General features: G+C 37.1%; 1 protein-coding gene across 6 annotated transcripts in view; it reads left to right on the plus strand.

Annotated features, from left to right (window-relative positions):
- Positions 1 to 7763: 7763 nt before the first annotated feature.
- Positions 7764 to 22523, plus strand: part of astn1 (astrotactin 1) — a 435709-nt gene continuing 420949 nt past the window's right edge. For all 6 annotated transcript variants that reach the window (XM_023261620.3, XM_023261621.3, XM_023261622.3 and 3 more), the window contains exon 1: positions 7764 to 8170. In XM_023261620.3, the coding sequence (XP_023117388.1) occupies positions 7858 to 8170 (313 nt within the window). In that variant the 5' untranslated portion in view covers positions 7764 to 7857. The remainder of the gene's footprint in view (positions 8171 to 22523) is intronic.

The following is a 22523-nucleotide window of genomic DNA, read 5'->3' on the forward strand; positions in this document are numbered from 1 at the left end:
CATTAGGCTTGCTGATCAAGAACTGTATTTTTCACTGTTTCCTATTTTATTTAAAGGTGAGGTGTTTATTGTGTGTGTGTGTGTGTGTGTGTGTGTGTGTGTGTGTGTGTGTGTGTGTGTGTGTGTGTGTGTAAGTGTGTGTCAAAAATGGAATCATTTAAAACCAAAACTGCTGACAAACTGTTATTTCTGAGTAAAAAGGAATAAAACCTCCTGTCCTGTACATATATATTGTCCAAATTACACAAGCACATTCAGTGCGATCTTCCTAGTTCCACAAGCACTTTGACTTTCCTCTGCCTACTTAAGCCCATGCCACTTTCCTAAAGTGACAGAAAAAACATTATTAACACCCTACCATATCATATGATACTATCATTTTGGGAAGATTTACATACATAGAATACATTCCAAAAATATTTCATTATATACATGTGATAATTTATATACAGAAATGATTTGGTCATACATTTCCTGAAATTCAGTCATTTCCAACAGTCATAACAGACAAAAAAAATCAATGCGTCACACATTATGTGGTTGAGATAGACCTGCCTGTGATTAGACACTTGGCCAGTAGGTGGTTTCGTGCTCATGAAGCTTCAAGAAATGAACCCTTTCTCGAACCAACTGGCTCAAGTGGTTCGATGCCTCATGAGGCTCCGTCTCACCATCACTAGCCCATAGCCACTCAAGAAATGTCACATTTTGGCTGCACAGCCTCACCTTTCTCTTGAGGGAGCAAAATATCTGCCTCTTATATACGGTGCTCAGTTCACACCTTCAGCACTTCAGCCCTACCATCAAACAGCATAGTGACCTAGTCTGTAAACAAACAACACCATAAACAACATCACTGTACACACTAGAAACTTGTCTGCATTTCTAAACGTCTGCTTTAGTGCTAAATATTTGAGGTCACAACTGAATGACACCTTTTGATGCAAAAGAAACATTCAACAAAAAGGCAAAATTCCTCCACTTGGTTAGGCCCAGTGATGTCACTCTGGCATCACCAATAGCATAACGTAACTATAAACAAAGGGGCGAACAATTAAACCACATTTGACCTGTAACTTAATGGAGGATAACTAAAATTAATTATTGTGTCTTGCTGTAATCCCCCCCATATGATGGATGTAAACTGTAACACAATGTTAACACAAACAAGCCTGGGACAACATGTCCTCCAATGTTACACTAGCATGATTAAATTAAAGCAAAATACACTTTAAAAATGGTATTGTGTAATATGTAGACCTAAAAGATGTCAAGGGACAAGTGGTGAGGAAAAATGAGAGTTCTCACCCATTTTGTCACAGGCTTTTACACATGCTTGTCATTTCACATGCTCCTAACATCTTTAGTTTTGACTGCTGCGTCTGCTTCTTATCAGAGATCAGTTCCACAATTAGCTTCTGCCGATGCCCACCTGGGGCCAGAACTACAAAGACCATAAATGCATTGCTGAGTCTATTCTTGTAGTTTATAAGACAATTTTAGCCTTATTCTTTCAGCTGCAAGCCTAATAGTGTCAAAGGGGCTTGAAAGAACAAATATGGAAGCATAATTCAAACCGGTACATAAGCTTACAGCAAATCATGTAAGGTCAACAAGTACAAAGCTTTAGTGCTTTAATCAGGGTCTGTTTTAAGATTATATCGCCATACAAAGGCCCACAGAACAATAAAATTGCTTTGAAATTGCTTGAAGTAAACAGGAAAAAGGCTCCACAGTGAGTCTATATCTGTCTTATAGGCTCGTCAGGGGAAAAAACTCTCTAAAAACTTCCTAAGAGACACTCTGTGCAGTCTCTGTGCACCGAAGCTCTTGCAGGAATAGTGACGCCGTTTTCCCAGAGTATTATTTGGTCAGTTGGTGTTGCTTTTAGCTGTTATTTCAAATATAGTTATGGATTAGTTACTCACACAGTTGCCTCACTAACCCCTGATCCGGCTTTATATTACCGTCCTCTGGTGTTCAGCCTCCACATGAGCTCTGCACCTGCTGTACATACCTCCAAGACATGATCAGATTTCACACTCCATCTCTATTCTGCCTCTGGATGAGAGCAGCAGAAACATTTCCACATGAAAATACCTTCCCAAATGTAGTCAGTAACCGCTGCACAACCTAGTTTCCATGCCATCATTCATTATTTATTCTTTCCTATGGGAACCACCATGATCCCTCCTGTGTTTGCAAAACACCACCTTCATTTTTTTAATTTATTTTTTGTCTGGACCAGAATTTGGCTTAAGAACACAGAAAATGTATATAATATAATATAATATAATATAATATAATATAATATAATATAATATAATATAATATAATATAATATAATATAATATAATATAATATAATATAATATAATATAATATAATATAACATAACATAACATAACATAACATAACATAACATAACATAACATAATATAATATAATATAATATATAGTGTTCCATAGTAAAATTTTTTAATAGTAAAATCACCCCTGCAAAAAGTCTTGATTTACATGTAATAATGCCCACATCAAAAATCTATATTTTTATAAATAATCATTTTTTTTGACAGTTCAACTTTGGACTGTCAAATTACACTATTTTCACAATATTTAAACTTAAATCTGCATTATTTTTTTTCTTCTTTTACAGGTATTTGCTGTTATTTGGAAGAAAATGTATCAATTAAGGATTGTCAAATGGTAAATAACCTTTTTAACTGTAATTGTGCAGATTATCACTATTTTTGTGTAACTGAAATTTGTTCTTTTACAAAGTGTGACTGTTAAATTAATTTTTTACTCAAAATAGGTTTTAAAAAATCCTGTAAAAAAACTGTACAAATATTTACATTTTTTTTGCTGTTTTTAAAAATATGACAGAAGTCCATAATATTTCACTGCATTGTTTTCTGCTGCTTGATTTTAAATTTTCTTTCTACTGATATTTTTGTTATGTTTTTTTGTTAAATACTGAACCTGTTCTACTAATTCTCAAATGCAACATTAGTAAATTTAACACAACAGTATGCATAGTGCACAGTAGCATTAAATGGTGGCGGATTGTATTTTAAAGTCTGATCCCAGTGCAGGAATCTCAGCATGCAAAGGATTAAACCCATCCTTTAAAACTTACAATTGCTTACTCTTCATTCCCTAAAAATCATCTCTCAGCACAAAGTAGCACTGAACACAGTGTCATTTGTTGAGTGTTATTGGATGCACTCGCACTTTTGGATGACATCTAGGTCCTCTTGTAGTCTTTTTGGGTAAAAAAAAAAATAGCTGGTCACTGCACTTTGAAGCAAATGTTTCTACAGTGGGGATAAACTGTATTTGTTGGGCCTTTTCTCATTTGCAGTTTTGAGAGATTTGCTTTCATTACTTTCGTGACTTTTGCAGCAGTGACAGTGAACGTTAGCTGACTCAAAATTAACTGCAGTGTGTCTGTGTGTGTTCATATTAAAGGAACATGTCACCCAGTGAAACAGATTGGCTCACCGATGTGTTTTTCTAAAATAGTTTTTGGCCAAAAATGATGGTTTCATGATATTTGTTAACATTAAAAAATACTGAAAATTGCCTGACTTTTCCTTCACAGAAAACTGGCAATTTATTTAATGCTGACACAGTAAAGTCTTCAAATATTCAAAGTTATACTTGGGCCCCAAGGAAATGAGGCAAAATGTACCTCTTTTGTTGATGTCACATAGTTCTTCTGTTCTGATTAACAGCAGAAAGGCCGACAACTATTTTTTACAGGCAAATACATATACAATAAATACTTGATTGTGTTTGAATACTGCTATATTTTCTTTATACAATATAAAAAAAAACCTCCACTCATCATCATTAATGAATCTACCACTGCCTGATTCAGTCCAATTATTCTCTTCAATCACTGTATATTTGTTTTGTTTCACTTTGGGTGGCTGAAGCCAAGTCGCTGCTTTTTTTTTTTTCTTCATTTTTAGCTTTGATCCCAAACGTTGCCCCATTTTGGACTTTAAAACAGCTTTTTGATGAGAACAGAAAGAGACAGAGAGAAATGGCGGTTAATGCGAGGACCACAGAGCTGCTTAAACATTAAATGGAAGGACAGCGGTGACACAAAAAAAACACAATCTTCTTTTCTTACGGCTTTGCATCTAAATCCAAATGGCAATTGTGTGGTCAACAAAACACTCAGGGGATTTAGAGTCGGAAAGCCCTCTGCAAGTTCTAGTCCCACTGCAATTTCAGTGGAGCTCTTCTCTGTGTTTGCTCATTGTTAGTTGAGGTCGTAAGATTTATTAAATTGTGAAATCAATGAATTTGGTGATATTTCTACCCGGAAAGGCAAACATTTAATTAAAGGCCTTAAAGCGTTATTGATTTATGTGCAATATAAACAGAAAACTCACAAATTTTGTAGTTACACATTATTCTGAGGAGGATTTTTATGCATTTTTAAGCTGATTCATTTGGTTTTCTGGCCCACAAATAACAGCCAGATTTGGTCCTGCCAATTATTCACAAGAAAATATCTGGCACATTGTTTTAGGCCTTAAGAATACCAACAGTATGTCCGGTTGAGAAACATTAAATATAAACAGAAATTTGCTCTAATGACATAAAAACAAATGGCAAAAAAAGAATAAAAAGAAAACACCACAAGGGATCTTCAAATTATTTTCTAGTGTCACAAGAGAAAACTGAACAGTTTGGTTGCCATTGAATGAAATTTCTGTTTATTTTAATCCAAATATGTAAAATTTGTTCTATGCTAATCACAAATTTCTCACTCTCTGTCATAGTTAAAGAACAAAATCACATTTTACTCCACCAGCCGTTCTTAAAAGCCATAAATAAGACATTGGACTGTGAGATTTATTGCCATGTATGCAAAATACTCTCCCGTTGGTGACATCGCATTTGAGAAATGGTTGTATAATGCAAAAGCTCCAAGGTCATGATTAGCATTTACAATTTAAAAGCTGACAGGAAGTTGGAAGTTACCATCCTTCCATATATGACATCGTACATGATCTCAGCTGTGGGTGTTACTGGCAGGCATTTAAATGCTCAAAGTAATCGCAACATGTGTAATGACGAGGATGCAGGGAGCCATAAGGTGGCTAGTAAACAATGCTGCAGAACTCAGACTCATATTTCCAGCTATGTGACTTCCATCATCCAATGCCACTCCATGCAGCTCTTCTTTAATACAGTGTGGATGACTGCGGATGAAGAAACCTACTAGCTTTGATAGATACCCATTTTTAACACCAATCTGCACAGCTGTGATGCATGAGTGCTTAAACCAGTGCATACTGGGTACTTCATCCACTGTGGCAGTTCAGAGCAGTGAAGTTTATCTCTGTATCCTGTCACTTATCATTTACATGAATGAATTTGGCAAATATGAACATATCACATCATGACAATAACAGCTATTGCAATGATCCAATTACATCCCTGCTGCTACTGAGATCATCTTTTTTTCCTCATGTATTAAAGTGGTTTTTACTAGAACCGACATTTTACAGTAGAGAGAGTTTAAAGAAAGAGAAAAGAAAATGCAGATTAATAGAATTTAACCACTATTAAATAAGAAAGAAATGGATCAAAATGGTCCAAAAATCTGCCAGCAGGTATAAAATACATGTTGTCTTTAAAAAAAAAAAATCAAAAATAATGCCATTTATCATTGCACTAAACTGTAAAAACAATGACCACCATCTGATTTTCATCTTATGTATAAGGTTCCATCAGAAAAATGAACCAAATCTAAGCTTAAAATTGCTCTGTTTATTCAAATCCCTTCTTTCTGCCTATCTTATTTAAAAATCTGGCAAAAAAAATCAGCAGTTTACACTTTCCCCCCAGTATTGGTAACAAATGTGTTTATGGAAAAAATGTTGTATGTATTGATTCCAGGTCTTATTGATCTTTTGTCAAATATTTTATTAAACTATTAATGACATTTTTGTTCCTTTTTATGATATATGACATTCTGAATGTGTCCTACTGCCCAGTAATATTATACTTAGGGTCCGAGCACCAGCTGGGACAACCACCCTATTGAAATCCATGGGTTCTTTCATTATTTTTTGCCCGGAAAACAATCTCAAAATTCAAGGCCTCAAAATACTAAAAAAAATGCATGAAAATTTGCACACATCAGGACTGGCCAAAAATGTGATATTTTGTGGGATTTGCATAGGTGTGAATGGTTCAATAGCGCCACCTGGAAAATTTCAAACAGGAACTATGGCCAATACGTGTCACCTAGAGCTAAGAAATTTGGTAGGCAAATGTAACTCCTCAAGACGCACAAAAATGGAATTGACAACCATGCCTAAAACACAACAAGAAATCAGCCATTTTAAATTATATGTCATATTTTCCACGATTTTGTGTCATTTTTGGACATTTTCAAGAGCTATAAACTCAAACAGAGTAACCCGGAGAGAACTCAGACTTGGCCAGGATGTACAGCAGGCACTGGTGATCAAAAGTTAGCAAAATGCTTCACAAAAGTCTGAGGGCGTGGAAATGTTGACCATCGGAATGCGGCCATTTTCAAATATGATTCATATTTTGGACGATTTTGTGTCATTTTTGGACATTTTCAAGAGCTATAAACTCAAACAGAGTAACCCCAAGAGCGCTGAAATACACTCTCAGTCACAGCGCCACCTGGTGGACATGCTTGGATTCACTGAACAGCAAGGATGCGAGGACCTAATCATCACTGCTCGCAGCTTGAATTTTGTATTGTACTTTTTGCCATAGTTGTGCTGTTTCAATCAAGGTGAAAGACTTTGTACTGCAATTAAAAATGAGCCCACAAGGAGTAGAAATGTGGTTGTACTGCTTTTACTTGAGAGAATTTAAGAAAAGCAATTAACTTGTGAGACAAATTTAAACTGAGATCATTGCACTTTGTTATCTCTGCCCATAACATGGACTTTTAAAGGTGTTTCCTTAACAATCAGTGCGTACAGGTGAGAATTATGTTATCAGACTGGAGCCGTTTCTGTTTCTTCTCTTGTTGTTTTTGCACTTGTTTGTTCAGTTTACTATATTTGCAGTATGGTTCATTTTGTTCCAACTTTTGCAATATTTCTTACGTTATGGGGTTCATTTGTGTTCTTTAAGGTTGTTGGACTGTGGTGTGAGTTAGTGTTTTTGGAGTAATTACGAATGTTGTGGAAGCAAGGATGAAACCGAAGTGTGGGAAATATGATTGTGTCAAGTACTTGCATGCATGTTAGTGGATGGTTTGAATCTAATCCCTTGCCTTTTTCAATATCTCCTTTAAAGTTTTCCATTGCCAATAACACATTATCTCCTGCCCTCTATATCTGGGGCATCACACACACTGACAGAGAGTTTTAACAGTCAGCTTATGCATCTGCACCATCAATTAGGCAATTATGCATGCACCCAGTCAAGTGTCCATCCAATCAGAGAGGTCAGGCAGCCTACTGAATCCTCTCAGTGCTGTGGCTTGGAGAAGATATGCAAATTTGCATGAGGGTAAATATACAATTAAATTAGGAAATGATGGTGCTTTTGGTGATGGGGGACCCTCAGGGCAATGTGCATCATGTTGGTAAAAAAAAAAAAATCCATGTTTAGCCATTACTGAGCCACTTTGCCAATCAATTACAGTAAAGGGGGCCAACAGCCTTAAAACACAACCACACAGTCAGTGTTTTTAAAAAACAAGAGGCGCTTGTTTCCGACACGGTGAGAGCCCGTCGGTGCACCCCGCCCCCCTCTCCACCACCACCACCAGCAGCAGCAGCAGACTCACTCACTGCTGCTCTTCCCTCATCCGCCGGGCTGCTGAGAGAGGAAACCGGAGATGGCGAGCATCAACATGGGGCCGAGAGCGCTGCCGCTGCTGCTACCGGGGCTCGCCTGGCTCCTTCTGGGCTTCTACGCGGCCGACGTCCGCGGTCTGAACGGCGACGAGGACCAGGGCCAGGACACCGAGTGCAAGATGAAGAGCGTCACCGTGTCGGCGCTGCCTTTTCTGAGGGAAAACGACCTGAGCATCATGCACAGTCCGTCGGCCTCCGAGCCCAAGCTGCTGTTCTCCGTCAGGAACGATTTTCCCGGAGACGTCGTGGTGGTGGACGACCTGGAAAACACCGAGCTGCCCTTCTTCGTCTTGGGTGAGTTTTTGCGGGGAGACGACGGCGCTTCATTAGCCGCTAATTGAACGCGTTAAAGCCGCGTTTTATTTGTTTATTATCACACCGGAGCATCTGTGTATTAGCTTAGGCCCAGCTACATGGGCATGTTTTCACTGTTTTTGAACATACTATGAGCCATTTAGCAGCAAAAATTAAAAGCTAACACATGTAGCTGCATATATATTTCACCATGAGTCGAGCATGGGTTGATAATTAGCTCAGCGGCTGTTATTGATTACACCCAGGTGCGCTCAATCAGCAATTAGCACTTCTTGTCGCTCTGAGGCCGTGTAGCGTCCTAATGCTACACCAAAATGATTTATGTTTATTAAATTATTGCCCGTGAGAGATGCATTTCTAAGAATTGCGTGTTTTTCTTGCATTTAATGTGAATTCTGGAGTATTTTCTCCCAGACTTTACACACGTGGTTCGGTTCATGTGGAGGAAACTAGGCTGCTTGCTAGTTTACACACTTAGCAAAACACGCAGCCAAACTCCTCTCACTTTAGCACAACTTTTACGTTCATGTGTTTCCATTGTTGTGGCTTCACTTAATGCGGTCCAACCTACTATATATCGCAGAAGTGATTAAAACACAACAACCTCGCACCTTCGTGAAAGTTTTACGGCACGGCTAAGTGAGATTTATCCGTGTTAAGAGCAAAACGAGTGCACATGAAGTGCACTTCAAAGCTGCGTGTAAATGCCAGTGAGTCTGGCAGAGAGGGGGGAAGTTTGCAGTGTGGAAGTTTTGCTGGCCTCTGTCCATGGTGCTGAATCCACTCTGTCACCTTCCAGCTGCTCCGAGGAGCCAGGAGACTCCATTCTGCTACCCAGAGCACTGAGTCACTCAGGGGGGCTTTATGAGGCTTCCATTGTCACACTCGTGCAGCCATTAACGGTTTTTAACGTGTTTTTAGTGGTGTTGTTACTCAGTTGCAGAGGAAAAAGCACACCTCATATGCAAGTTAGTGTTTTGGCTGTTTCATGTGTGTTTGTTGTTAGTTTTTGGAACAGTTTCCTACTTGAATTGCCCATAGTAGCTTCTTTTTTTTTTTTTTTTTACAGTGTTATTTTTCCATATGTAGTGTGCATCTGAAGTGACTTATAGTATTGGCAAAATTGCAAAATGGCTGTGTCCAATATCCAAATTGCAAATATTGTGATGCCCTGGACTACAAATCAGATTCTCCAGACACACTTGAACATGCTAGTTTGGTACAGACTGCAGCAAAAAAAAATCACATAAACATATATAGAATTTTTTTTCTCAGTAGAAACTAAATGGGAAACAATGGCTAATTATGTTAAAATTGTGGCTCATATCACAATATCAGTCAAAAATAAATCCAGCATGTTGTTTTGTTTTGGGTTTTTTTTTTGCACATCATTCAGCGGTAACATGCAGTGGCCGAATTTAATCAGTGTTTGAAAGTTATCACGCATTTTTCATGTAAAAAATTCAACAGAAATGCAATAATGCTACATTTTTGTTTATGTAGGGCTTTGGAAAGAAATTCAAGCTAAATGTAATTGTCAGCATCATTTTTGGGTGGTCTGTGGGTTATAAAGAGTTGTGAAGATTGCACAGATAATCTGCGACTTTCTTATAAATAAGCTGTTTGTAGAGTTCATAGATAAATGTGCAAATTGACATGGAAAGATGAAAGAATAACTTGCTTGTAAAGGACTGAAACTTTATACGTGTCCAGCATCTTAAATCCACAGACCACCAGGAATCTCCACCATGGAAATTCGAGTTTTTTTGCAACATGCAGTTTTCCCATAAGTATTGAGAAGAGCTCATATCTAATTCGCTTTGCCTCGAAACAGCAGCATTTAGGGTTTTATCCTCTCAGTTCTAACAACGCATGATGCAATGATCAAACTGCAGTATAACTTCAATGTATACACTCTATGGCGTCATACTGGGTTTCCAAAGAAATGCTCTTCAAGGAGAATTAGTTATGAGCAGTCAGTGGAGCTAGTTGTGGTTGATGGGTCAGCGGGTCTTGAAAGGCAACATTTATAGACATCTGAAAATGATTCTGAAGTAACACTTCTCAGCTAATCCAGGGCAAGCCATGTAAAGCCAAAGCCATACTGGCTTATTCTATGGGGGGTCGCAAAAAGCAATAAGGGTGGCAAAATAGTTTCTCTACCCCCATGAGACCTCTGTAAACTAGGAACCATCTAAAAGGGTTTAGCTTCAATGACACTATGATATCTGAGTTTATACCAAAAGCAAAGTTTGGGGAATTAGAGGATATTTTCTTTGCCAGTTTAGCTTTAAAAGTATCTGATCAAAGAATAAATGAATACACCTAAGAGGGACCAAGCATTCTCTGTACAGACACTAACTAACCAACGATTGTTTTCACCATCACTTATTCTCTTTATTTTTCCACAAACCCACTGATCTCTTAGTCTCTAACATGTCAGACAATAATGAAATGTGGAACACTAGAATTTCTCAGATCACAGGATGTGGTTTTCAACATGCTTCTTTTATTACAAACCAAGCTTTAAAGGTAGGCTTTTTATAATGATGTCGACAGAGAAAAGCAACAATGCAAGAATGCAATGTAAGATTCAGTAACTAGAAGATGTTTGGCTTTTTGTATGATAGATGGGACAGCAAGTGATGTTTATTTACTTATCGATTAATCTGACTATTAAATTGTCGCTAAAAATGTTGATTAATTTATTAATCATTTAGTCTATAAAATGTTAGAAATTTGTGAAAAATGTGCATCACACATCCCTTAACCTATTCAGTTTACTATCATATTAAACAGAAAAAAGTAGCAAATCCTCATGACTCAGATCCTAGAACCTGAGAATATTTTATATCTCTTCGCTTGAGCAGACAATTGCTAGTTGGATTACTCATCCTCCATCAGATAATCACTAAATTAACAATTACTAACTCATAATTGTCTCTTAGAACGGTACCTGTCAAAAGTTTTGGATTTCCTTTGAGAACACCTTTGCCTACTCTTTATTTTCACAACCAGATTTAAGAGTTATCTACTGCAGGTTTTCCAACAGTCTTGAAGAACATTTGCTGAGCACTTGTTGGCTGATTTTCTTTCACTCTTCAGTCCAACTCATCTCAACTCATATCCGTTAGTTTTAGGTCAGATGATTGTGGAGGCCAGATCATCTTTTTTTTTTTTTTTTTTTTTTTTTTTTTTGGCCTTTTTTGTCAGCTTTATTTGATAGGCGCAGTGAGAGAGAGAGACAGGAAACAGGGGAGAAGAGTCGGGGGAAGACATGCAGGAAAGGGCCGTGAGCGGGAATCGAACCCGGGCCAGCTGCATCGGGGACCAGCCCCTGTACATGGGTCGCCTGCTCAACGTGTTGAGCTATACGGGCGCGTTGATGCATCATTGCATCAACGCACCTTACAGAGCCTGAAGGTGTGTTTTGGCTCTTTGTCATGTTGTAAAAACAAATGATGGTCTCACTATGAACCAAACAGGATAGTGTGTAACTTTAGAACATTGGGATTGCCATGTTGGTTAAGCGTGATCTTGAATTCTGAATAAATCTCAGAAGTGCCAACAGTGAGAGTGCTTCATAGAACCACCATTCGTTCATCATCTCTGCGTCTCCCAAAGATATGGTGGTTGCAAACAAAATCTCACATCTGGACTGGTGTAATGGTTATTCCTTGTGATTTTTTGATCCAAGCAGTTCTCCATTGCTTCTTCTTGGTCTACCTCAGTAGTATTTTTTGTATCAGTTCCACCATGAAGGCCTGATTCACACAGTGTGTCTGCTACTTGAACTCTGGGAAACTTTGATGGCCGCCTCATGAGAGCCGGTTTCATCACAACGTTTGATTTGTTTCTGCGACTGAACTTGGAGAAACTTTCGAAGTTCTTGATATTTTCTGGACTGACTGACCCCGATCTCTTAAAACAATGATGAACTGTTGTTCCTCTTTACAAGAACGGGTTTTACAATTTCTTTTAGATTAATTGAAAAGAGCCTGTTTGCTGTGTACTAACACAACCTCTCAAACGCATTTTTGGAAGGCAAGGAAAGACTGCCAATGTTTTTGAGGCTCAGCTGTTAAATGAAATAATTCAATCATGAAACAGCTGGTTTAGTCACTGCCACACTGTATAACGTGTATTTGAGCTGTAGTTGAAGTAAAACTAAATAAGTCTTACTTACCTTTTTGCGATGGCCAGTACACTTTGCTAAAATAATTTAAGTATATTTAAACCAGTGGCATTCATTTTACTTGTTAGCTTAATTTGGATAAACTTAATTGTGTGTTAATAAATTAAAGCAATTCATTTAAGTTGGTCCAACAATTCCTTTTTTGTTTCAGTGCAACAATGTGCAGAGCTGTTAGGGCAAAGAGTGGCTATTTGGTTAGAATTAGACATCAATGTGTGTATATATATATATATATATATATATATATATATATATATATATATATATATATATATATATATATAAAAAAGAAATTAATCTTTTCTTTCAATTTCACCTAGCAATCGTGGTGTGGTGCTTTGGAGTCAGTTGTTTTTTATCAGTATGTTGGAAAGCACTTTAGCATCTAGAATACGGTTCCTGTGTCTGTTTTAATTAACAGACATACGGATGTTAGGGAAAGTCTTCTGAAGCTCCCTAATGATGTTTGCAGTATTATTGAATGTTTACACCATGAGGCTGCGATGAATAGGTTGAATAGTTCATTTCAAGGCCTAATTTAGACCACAGTTAATTCATTATAGGGGGAGGGAAATAAGTTAAGACAAATGCACAGCACAACAGATTCCTCTGGACTGGTGCTGCATATTAATGAGTCTGAATGTGTGTCTGACATTTCCGTATGTAGTGTTTTGCTTCAGGACACAAAACTTTTAATGAAAATTCACACCAGGGAGCCCAACACAATTCCACATTCGTGGTGCAAGTAGCATCCCCGCTACCCAAATATAAACACTGGAGCAGCTGCAGTCCCTTATTTATTAATTTATTTGTTTGTTCATTCATTTTTCTTTTTTGTCTGTTTGTTGCTTGATTTCCTTTGCTGTTTAACAAAAACTCCTTTGTGAAATAACGGCTGCCCAATTTGAATTGCAAACTAGAATGTTCACTCGTGGTATATATGTCTTCTCAGGAAGCAAAAGCAATTTAGGCTAACATTGTGTGACTATACTGATAAAAAGCAGTAACTACATTTAAAGCAGCGTGATAAGATGCCTGCTAAATGCTGTTGGACTGGAAGCACTAAACTCTCTCCAGCTGCAGTTTGGGATCCAGTTGTCGCACATTAGCCTTCTTTTTTTTATTGTTGAGTCTGCCACAACCTCATCATGATTAATGTGCTACATGGCTCCTCTCAGCATATTTTTATGTCCCTTCACTAGTATACATGGTGTGTGGGATGCTATGCCAGGTGCTGGCATCTGCAAGGCTGTCTGGGGGTAAATATATACAGTAGGCCAACTTGGACAACAGTAATGAGAAAATATTTGCAAAAGTCTATACAGAAGCTTGCGTTACTTTGAGGATTGGATGGGAATTTACCAGGTTCGGTAAAGACAAATAAAAGTAAAATCTCTATCCAATCACTAGTTTACCAATCAAGGAGGTAGTGGTTGCTAGGAGCAGCTAAAACCATTTTTCGTAATGATTGAAAACCTGTGATGTTTGTTGATTGATAGACTTCACATCTATTACACAATGAAATGTCAATAGAAGTAAAACTTTGCCATGATAAAGACAGACATGCAGGTCAGATTAATAAGTCAAAAATAAATGCAATCCAAGTTTTGACAGAATGTCAGCAGGAGCTGCAAATTCAGTTTCAGTTCCCTGGATCCATATGAGGGTCAATATGTAATTTCGGGACTTTTTTGTGACATAGTTGACAGGTATCACAGTTGACATTTTTCAGTTTCCAGGCCTAAAATCAACATGGCCGCCTATAACCAAACACCACATGGTATTTTTACAGAAAGATTCTTCTAAAATATTAGATGTACAATTGAGCAATATTGAAATTAAAAGTTATTTATAAAGATATTGTAGTAAACCTGTTGACATGTGATAAATCCACTAGTTTATATTAAATAACTCAGAAAGCCTTGGAGTCTTGCCAGTCTGTTCTTCAGGAGGAAATGACATCATGTGGAGCAGGTCATGTGATCTGGAATTAACACACTTCCTTGAGAGGTGTTTTTGTAATGGATAACTTAGTTGACAGTGATTTCTCGGACACAGATACAATTTGCTATTTTCCATATAAAATTTGATATATTGCCAAAAAAAAAATATCTGTCATGATTATCTCAACTTAATAAAAAGAACACAATCAAAGCAATTTTTGAATAAGCTCATTTTTTCATTGTTCAGCTAATTAGAAGGTGGTTGTTATTAAATTTGGATAATTATTTCGTTGACATTTTAGTGATATCCAGTATTTTTTTTTTTTAATCAATGTGATTGTTTCCATAACAAATAATTGTGGAATTTGTAAAGACATGATCATAATGAACACAAAAAAACTGTATTTTTTTTTACCTTTAATAAAAATGTATGCAAGATATATCCCATGTACTTCAAAAGTCCCTCAAATATATATATTGACCCATGAGCTTCTCCAAAGTGAAAGAGTTGTATCCATTTATGCACACAGCACAACAGTGCTGAATTCATTAACTACATGATTATAAATTTTCCCTGACATGGAGACAGGATGCAACGGCACGTCACACTTAATATTTTGTTTCACTTCAGACAGATGAGCTGTCACACTCAGAATCACAGTTTATAAGTTACAATAAATCATTAATAATTTGTATGCAGCGACCATCCTCAGGTTAAGTCCTGAGCTCCATCACAGCTGTGTGGGTTTTATTATTTTTTGCTGTTGATATAGTAGATTATCATTACATTATTATTGGATTACATGGACTGAATTGTCAATGTTTAGAAATTCATAGGTAAACTAGGCTATTAGTTATTGTGACAGCTGGATAGCTGTTTGTTTAGATAAAGTCTTTTCTTTTTTTTTAGTGCTTTAATATGTGTTATACGTTACTTGATGCATGGCAGTCTTGTGTGTGTGACAATATCACGCATATATTATAGCTCTCTCCGTCACAGTTGTGTGTTTGTCTGAATAAAACCATGAAGGACATTACTGTAAAAGTGATCTGTGTCTGAAAGACAGAATGTTTGCATTTTAACAAATTAATGAAGCAAGCAGTGTTGCATATCCCATGTCTGAAAAGGGCTTAATATGCTGCCATCTTTCTTGATTACATTTCGGTTATAAAAGTTAAAAGGAAAACAAGGTGTCAGAGCACTGCAGAATAATTCACTTCTTTGTCCAGCCGTAGGCTTACTAAACGTTTTTCTAAATATACATAATAAATACACTGTTTCCTACTTTACTTTTAAGTAGTGTAGGATCACAGACTGGCAAACAATGTCAGTTTGAAGCATATGGTATGGAGTGTATGTATTGAAAGTGGTGGAGTAGACGGTATTTTCGGTTTGGTGTCAGAACTTTCCTCTGCTATGGAAATGTGCCACAATAGCATCGCACTTTAACCGACATAAATTCTGCCTTTTTCGTGGCAAATGTTTGATGGTAAAAGAGGCTGAGCATCACTTTAAATGCAAGACACTTGCAGGTTTTGACTTAAGACCCTGACCACTTCAATCAGTTTAATATACAGTTCTGTAGCTTATCATGCAGTGCTTCTCTCAGCAGCAGCAGCGAGTCCTGCTGGCAACTGCAGTCCTCCATCCTCTTCCATGTCTCATCAGGACACCTTACACTCAGCTAATCCCCAGTAATTATTTGAGCTTTTGAAGACCCCAGAGACACATAGATTAGAGCATTTTTTAAGGAATGCTCTCAATGTTCTAGTTAAAGGTGAAAACGTAAAGTGGTAAGCCTTACTTTGGGAAGAAAAACAAAGAATGTCGCTATTAAGCATGCTGAGATGATTTTATTTTCATTAGCCAAACAGCCTCTTTGAAGTAACATCAATTAAAAAGCATTTCTCGTATTAAATACATATTTGTGTGCATGTGTGTGTGTGTGTGAGATGGTGACGGTGGTGGGTGCAATTTGAATCCAACACTTTTTCCCACCTTTTACAGTGGCTCACATTTTTCTCACCATATTGCTTCTCTGTGAAGCCTGTAAGAAGCAATTTGAAAAGAGGGGATTCTGTGACTGACAGTAAATTCTAGCTGCAGGACTGCAGCCACTCGTTAGTGTCAGAGAAGCCTGGCTACGTTATTAGAAATTTACCCTTTTGGTGTTGTGTCATAAATTGTTCGGGAGGTGAGGTAATAAAGTTGCCCCACGGGAGAGACTCGAGCTGTATTTGTTCTGGCAGTGATTTGCACGTCTGCGCCGCCGGAAGGCTTCGGGGGAAGTCAGCTAATAACTGCCTCCCATTCATATAAGCTTACTGGAACAATAATTTGGCTGGTACGATTCAGGTCCAGGCTATAGTTTTATACTGGTGGGAATTAAACTCCAGCGGTACTTGTTTGTGTCATGTCACCTTTGAGTTCTTGAGTGCAGTGCACTCTTTTTTAAAACATACATTTTCTTTCACAATTTAAAGTAACAGCAAAGCTGACTGGGCATCGAGACCTGCAAGTTGTTTCACCTTGTTATTGCCAGTGTGCAGTAAAAGCCCATTCACCTTTACTGTAATGTCAATACAAATATCTGCTTTTCCTCAAGTAATAAAACTGGACAGCATTGCTATTGTCATTTAGGTGAAATCGGACAAACACAACCACACCTTACATTTATCTGTATTGATGATTTTATAATTTACTAAACCAGTTTCACATTATAATGTGAAAAGTTTGTTACAACAAGATGTTTTTCCACAATATTACAAGGTATATTCTAGGGCTGTCAAAATTAACATATTAATGCTGCTAAATCCATCATCCTGATTAATCTGATGAAAAATTTTAATGCAGTTAACCCATCTGCCGTGCAGAATGACTCAAAATACCTGAAATGTCTCTGGCAACACATTTCGGGCAATTTGTGTAAGTAGACTTACCGTCCCACATTCACAAATAGGTAGTTGATCCAGCAGTGGCCGAACCAACCAACTCAAAATGGAAGATGCTAAAAATAGATTAAAAATGAATGATATTTAATCATGATGAATCAAAATTAATCCACAGCAACCCTTCGATTAATATGATTAAAAATTGTGATCGTTTGATAGCACTACTATATTCATTTTCACCTCATTACAACATTTAGAAAGATAGAAAATATGCTATTTATGTTGTAATATTATGAATGTTTCACATAACAATGTGGTACCTTCTATTGTAAAAGAGATGTTTGAATATAAACAGATGTAGCTACTGCAATTCACAAACAAATATGATAGTATGTTAGGATGTGAACATTGTGGAAAAATTGTTAACGGAAAGTTTAAACAACTGAAACTCTCGAAACTTGAGTTCTTTGTGCTGGATCAGACGATTGCTTAGTTTGAGGTGTTTCCTCCATTTGTTCCAAATGTTGTGTAACACTGTTTGCATTCTGCCTTTTGGTCATTTATAGCTTGTCATTGATTATTGATTCAAAAATCTACAGCATCTATGGTACCTTTGGCACTTTCATGACCACAGCAGGTATCCTCACATTTTCTGAATTTGACATTGACATAACAGCAAATTACTGGTATCCCTACTTCAGAATGCTTGTTTTCTTTCCTTAACCAGCCACAGCCCATTCTTTTTCATGACTCTTATTACTAACACAGCTATCACCCCTGCCCTTAAGAAGTTGAAATCCTTGGATTTGTTCTTTTTTTCTTATTTTTTTTGTTTTTTTTTTTTGCAATTATAGAACTGATGCTAATGATTTCTGCTCTGAACATAGGAACCTTTTTTTGATTGCAAACTATGGACGGCAGCGCAACCTCAGAAAAGTTGAAATGAGTAGCAGATGCCCTCTGGCCTTTGGCTGAAGTGAAAGCCACTTTCATTCTGCTTTTTAATCCTTGTCCAGTTGTGTGTATCGCCTTGAATTACCAAAAGATGAATTCAGGGCCTTTTCTTACAAATAACATGAGCTCACTAGCTGTAATCCAAGCCAGGGTTATTTGTCACACTTACTGTAACACTCTTAAGCCCTAGGCCAGTTTTTGAAAGCCTCCCCACATTCAGCCAGTGACATCTACACAGCTGTAAGACCAAGGAGTGGGTAGATTGAACTGCAACTGGATTCTGTGTCCACTTTAACAGGCCAGACTGAGATCTTGCAAAAATCAATGCTTTGACTTCCACCTAATCAAATCAAGGGTAAATAAAAGCCAGTAAACACTGATCTTAATGAATTTGCTCTAGATATTCGAAGTTTGATGATGGTCAACATATAATTGAGAGACTTATGAAGTCCATGGGATATATCTTGCATACATTTTTTTTATGTTCATTATGATCATGTCTTTACAAATTCCATAATTATTTATTATGGAAACAATCACTTATTAATTAAAAATAACTGGATATCACTAAAATGTTAACTACATAACTGTCTGAATTTAATAATAACCACCTTCTAATTAGCTAAACAATACTAAAATGAGCTTATTCAGAAATAGTTTTGATTGTGTTCTTTTTATGAAGTTGAGATAATCACGACAGATATTTCTTTTTTGGCAATATATTAAATTTTATATGGAAAATAACAAATTGTATCTGTGTTCGAGAAATCACTTTCAACTAAGTTGCCCATTACAAAAACACCTCTCAAGGAAGTGAGTCGATTCCAGATCACATGACCTGCTCCACATGATGTCATTTCCTCCTGAAGAAAAGCCTGACAAGACTCCAAGGCTTTCTGAGTTATTTAATATAAAGTAATGTGTGAGTGAAGTGTGGATTTATGGCATGTCAACAGGTTTACTACAATATTTTTATAAATAACTTTCAATTTTAATCAATTACATATATATAATATTTTAGAAGAATCTTTCTGTAAAAATGCCATGTGGTGTTTGGTTATAGGCGGTCATGTTAATTTTAGGCCTGAAAACAGCACAAATGTCAACTGTGACACCTGTCAACTATGCTACAAAAAATCCCGCAATTGTATATTGACCCAGAGAATTCAGCACAACAATACTGTTATCTGTTTTAATTTCATCATTACTAGGCTGCTGCTTCTTTTTAAAGCCATGCTCTACAAATCATAACATATACAGTCTGGTCCTGGCACAGATATTCAGCATGGATCAGGTTAACTTACCTTCTGTCCCCCTTTGTACTACTGTATGCACATAGCAGCTGTGTGGATTTAAATATTGAAGACAGACTTTATGCTGCTGTGCTGCCTTTACAAAAGAAACTGGTTGGAAAATCATCTTAATCATCAATAACTGCTGCAAGGAGCTCCGCAACACTGCTATATAACAGTAGCTTCTATTATTGAGAAGAAATTTCAGCACAGTATGAGGCCCTAGTGTGATACAATGCATTAGAACTGCGTCCCCCAGAGCAATTAAAACTGCTTTCATATAGTCCCGTCATAATGAATATGTTACAGAGACATCTAATTACTGTACATGTAGAGTGTCAGCGACACTTTGCTGAACTTAGTGAGCACACAGCTCATTTATTAACTGGATTTTCATGCTGAGCATAGTGCTTCTTTTCAATGCGTAGGTGAGTTAGATAATCTACCTATGCCTGACTAGAACTGAGGCCGGGCGCTGCTCGGAGGAAAGTTTTACATTTTGAGCCATTGTGTTTCTTTTGGCACTCATTCTTAGCAGGTGGAACTAACTTTTACCGTAAAAGTTGCTTGCTGAGGTCAAGAGGTGTGGAAAAAAGTATGAAAATGGATGAATACACAAGTTGTAATAAGATAGTTCTTCCAGAACAGAAATGATTAGTTACTGTAATTCCTGGAAGCATTTTAAGTAAAAATTACTGTTGCATTTATTTATTGATCAGGATACTTGACCTTTTAGGATTCCTGTGAAGTCTTGTGCTTATTGTGACAAAATATTAATTGTAAAGGTTTGTATTACTTCCTGACATTTAATTTTTTTTTATTATTCTGCTCACTGCAGCCCTCATGCAGACTACGTTCACCGTGGAAGAAGACTAAGGATTAAGTCAGTGATTTTAATTAGTTTTTAGGGAACATCTTATACAGCATCCACTTTTCAGAATGATTGCAAAAACATAATCCAAGCTAAACTCTTATTATAAAGCCTGGAGCTCAGTATGCAAAAGGAAAAATGGGACTTGAGATTTCACTGTTATTTTTCCTCAGAAAAACGCTTTTTTCTGAACTTTCCTGCTTCAAACAGTTGTCTTACTATGAGACACTGAAGGCTGTGTGAGGCAACAGTTGTAGACTCACTGGTCTGCTTGGTGTTTTGTTCATGGCTCAGCAGGTGTAGCTATACCCAGCATCTCCACACATAAACCTTTATGTTTGCTGTCATCTCCTCTTTTGAGATGGGCTAAATTTAAGTAAAGGCCTCTACACACTGTGCAATTTTAACAATCTTCTAAGTTCACAGCTTGCTACACTGTGAAACATGAATCTAATAATCTTTGGGCATGAGTAGATCTTACATTTCTGTTGACTTTGGACGCATTGTAGAATTGCAACATCTAATCAATATTACGGTCCAAGATAATCTTTCTATAGTTCTACATACAGTCCAATATATGGGATTGTTCTGCACACAGAGGAAAGTCAGAAGAAATAGACTGGAACACCTTAGCCAAAATGAGCTATTCTACACAGTTTACAGGTTTCTGTAATGACCAGTAAATCATGACATAAAAAACAGATGATAACGTCCTGGGGGATACACTGGTGAGGTAGAATACATAACTCCAAACAAGACCTTCACAACATTTAAAGTTTCTCTTCCTGGACCATATCCCAGAACTCCCAGAGGACTGCACATCCTCAGTTTTCACTCAGTGTTCTCATCCAGAAACGCCAGCAGGATTACAAATGGTCTGAGTCTTTCCTGGTACAATCGTGCAAAGTTTACTGACAGTTTCTTTTAAAACACATATAGTCAAGCAGTTGTACCAGAGGTTGGTAGGTCATGTTGATCATATTGAGTTCTGGTGAAATTCATGTTTTTAATCCTGAAGGTTGAAATTTTACAGCAGTTTAACCCTTTGAACCTCAAAAAATGCCTAAATTACACTGTTTAACATAGAGAAAAACTGTAAAAGCATACAGGAACTTCCTAAGAACTTCAGTAGAAGGTAACTGGAATTATGTTTTCTCGCTCTTGGTGCCATTTCACATCTCATGCAAGATGTTTCTTCAGTTCATGATTATCTGAAAAATCATCCAAATCTAAGCTTAAAATTGTAATCGTTCATCAAAATCATTTAATTTTAAACATATATCATTAAAAATTAGGCAAAATTAAACCCTTTGCCAAACTCTTGATTCTGTAACAAAACAAGACAAAACAATTCTGCGTACCTGTGATGGCATTAGTTACTGAGCTGCATATGAACAATCAAATCTCAAAAATTCAAAAACTGTTTTCCTGATCTAGGCTGGACTGCAGGCTGTGCACATTTAAAGTATGTAGAGCCACCACAGTTTTTTCTAGAATTGGTATCACCTATGAGCGCTTAGAAAAATGTAGCAAGTGTTGATTCCAAGCTTTTTTTTTTTTTGTACTGTATATTCAACTCTATTTTTCCGCTTATTTTTTTTTTATGATTTATGGCATTATGACTTGATTAATGAAGTTTTTGTACTTCTAATCATGGTTGTACTGTTTCTGACGAGGTGTAGGACTCTACTGCAGTGAAAGAAATGTGAGAAGAGCAGGGCAAGAGTACACTTTTCCATCTTGAATGTAAATGAACACGTAGTCCTCTCTAAACCTGAGGACTGCATGTATTTAGATAAATCTGAAATATGCATAAATATGTCTGGACATGATACAGGGAAGGTAAATTTATAAACTTACACCATAGCTTATGTCTGGATTTTTGTGAGACTCGTCCGTTTATGGTCCAGCTACATTAATATCTTTGTGGCTGCATAGAAGCGGTATGTACAACTCTTTCAAGATTACATTTCTGAATACGGGATGAAATCCCCTAATTTGATTGGTCACAACTGATATCAGCTCCAGTTATCTCTTCCATCTTTCTGTTCTTTCAGAACTGTGCCTCCTTTGTGGTTCAGATCTTACCAAAAATGTACCGGTCATGCCTAACATGCTTGTGGCGAATCTGCATATGTGCCGTGAATCCCCACAGCCGAATCCTCACTCTCTTTACCGCCCCCTT

This window comes from Amphiprion ocellaris, chromosome 10 (assembly GCF_022539595.1).
Source record: "Amphiprion ocellaris isolate individual 3 ecotype Okinawa chromosome 10, ASM2253959v1, whole genome shotgun sequence".
NCBI lineage: Eukaryota > Metazoa > Chordata > Actinopteri > Pomacentridae > Amphiprion > Amphiprion ocellaris.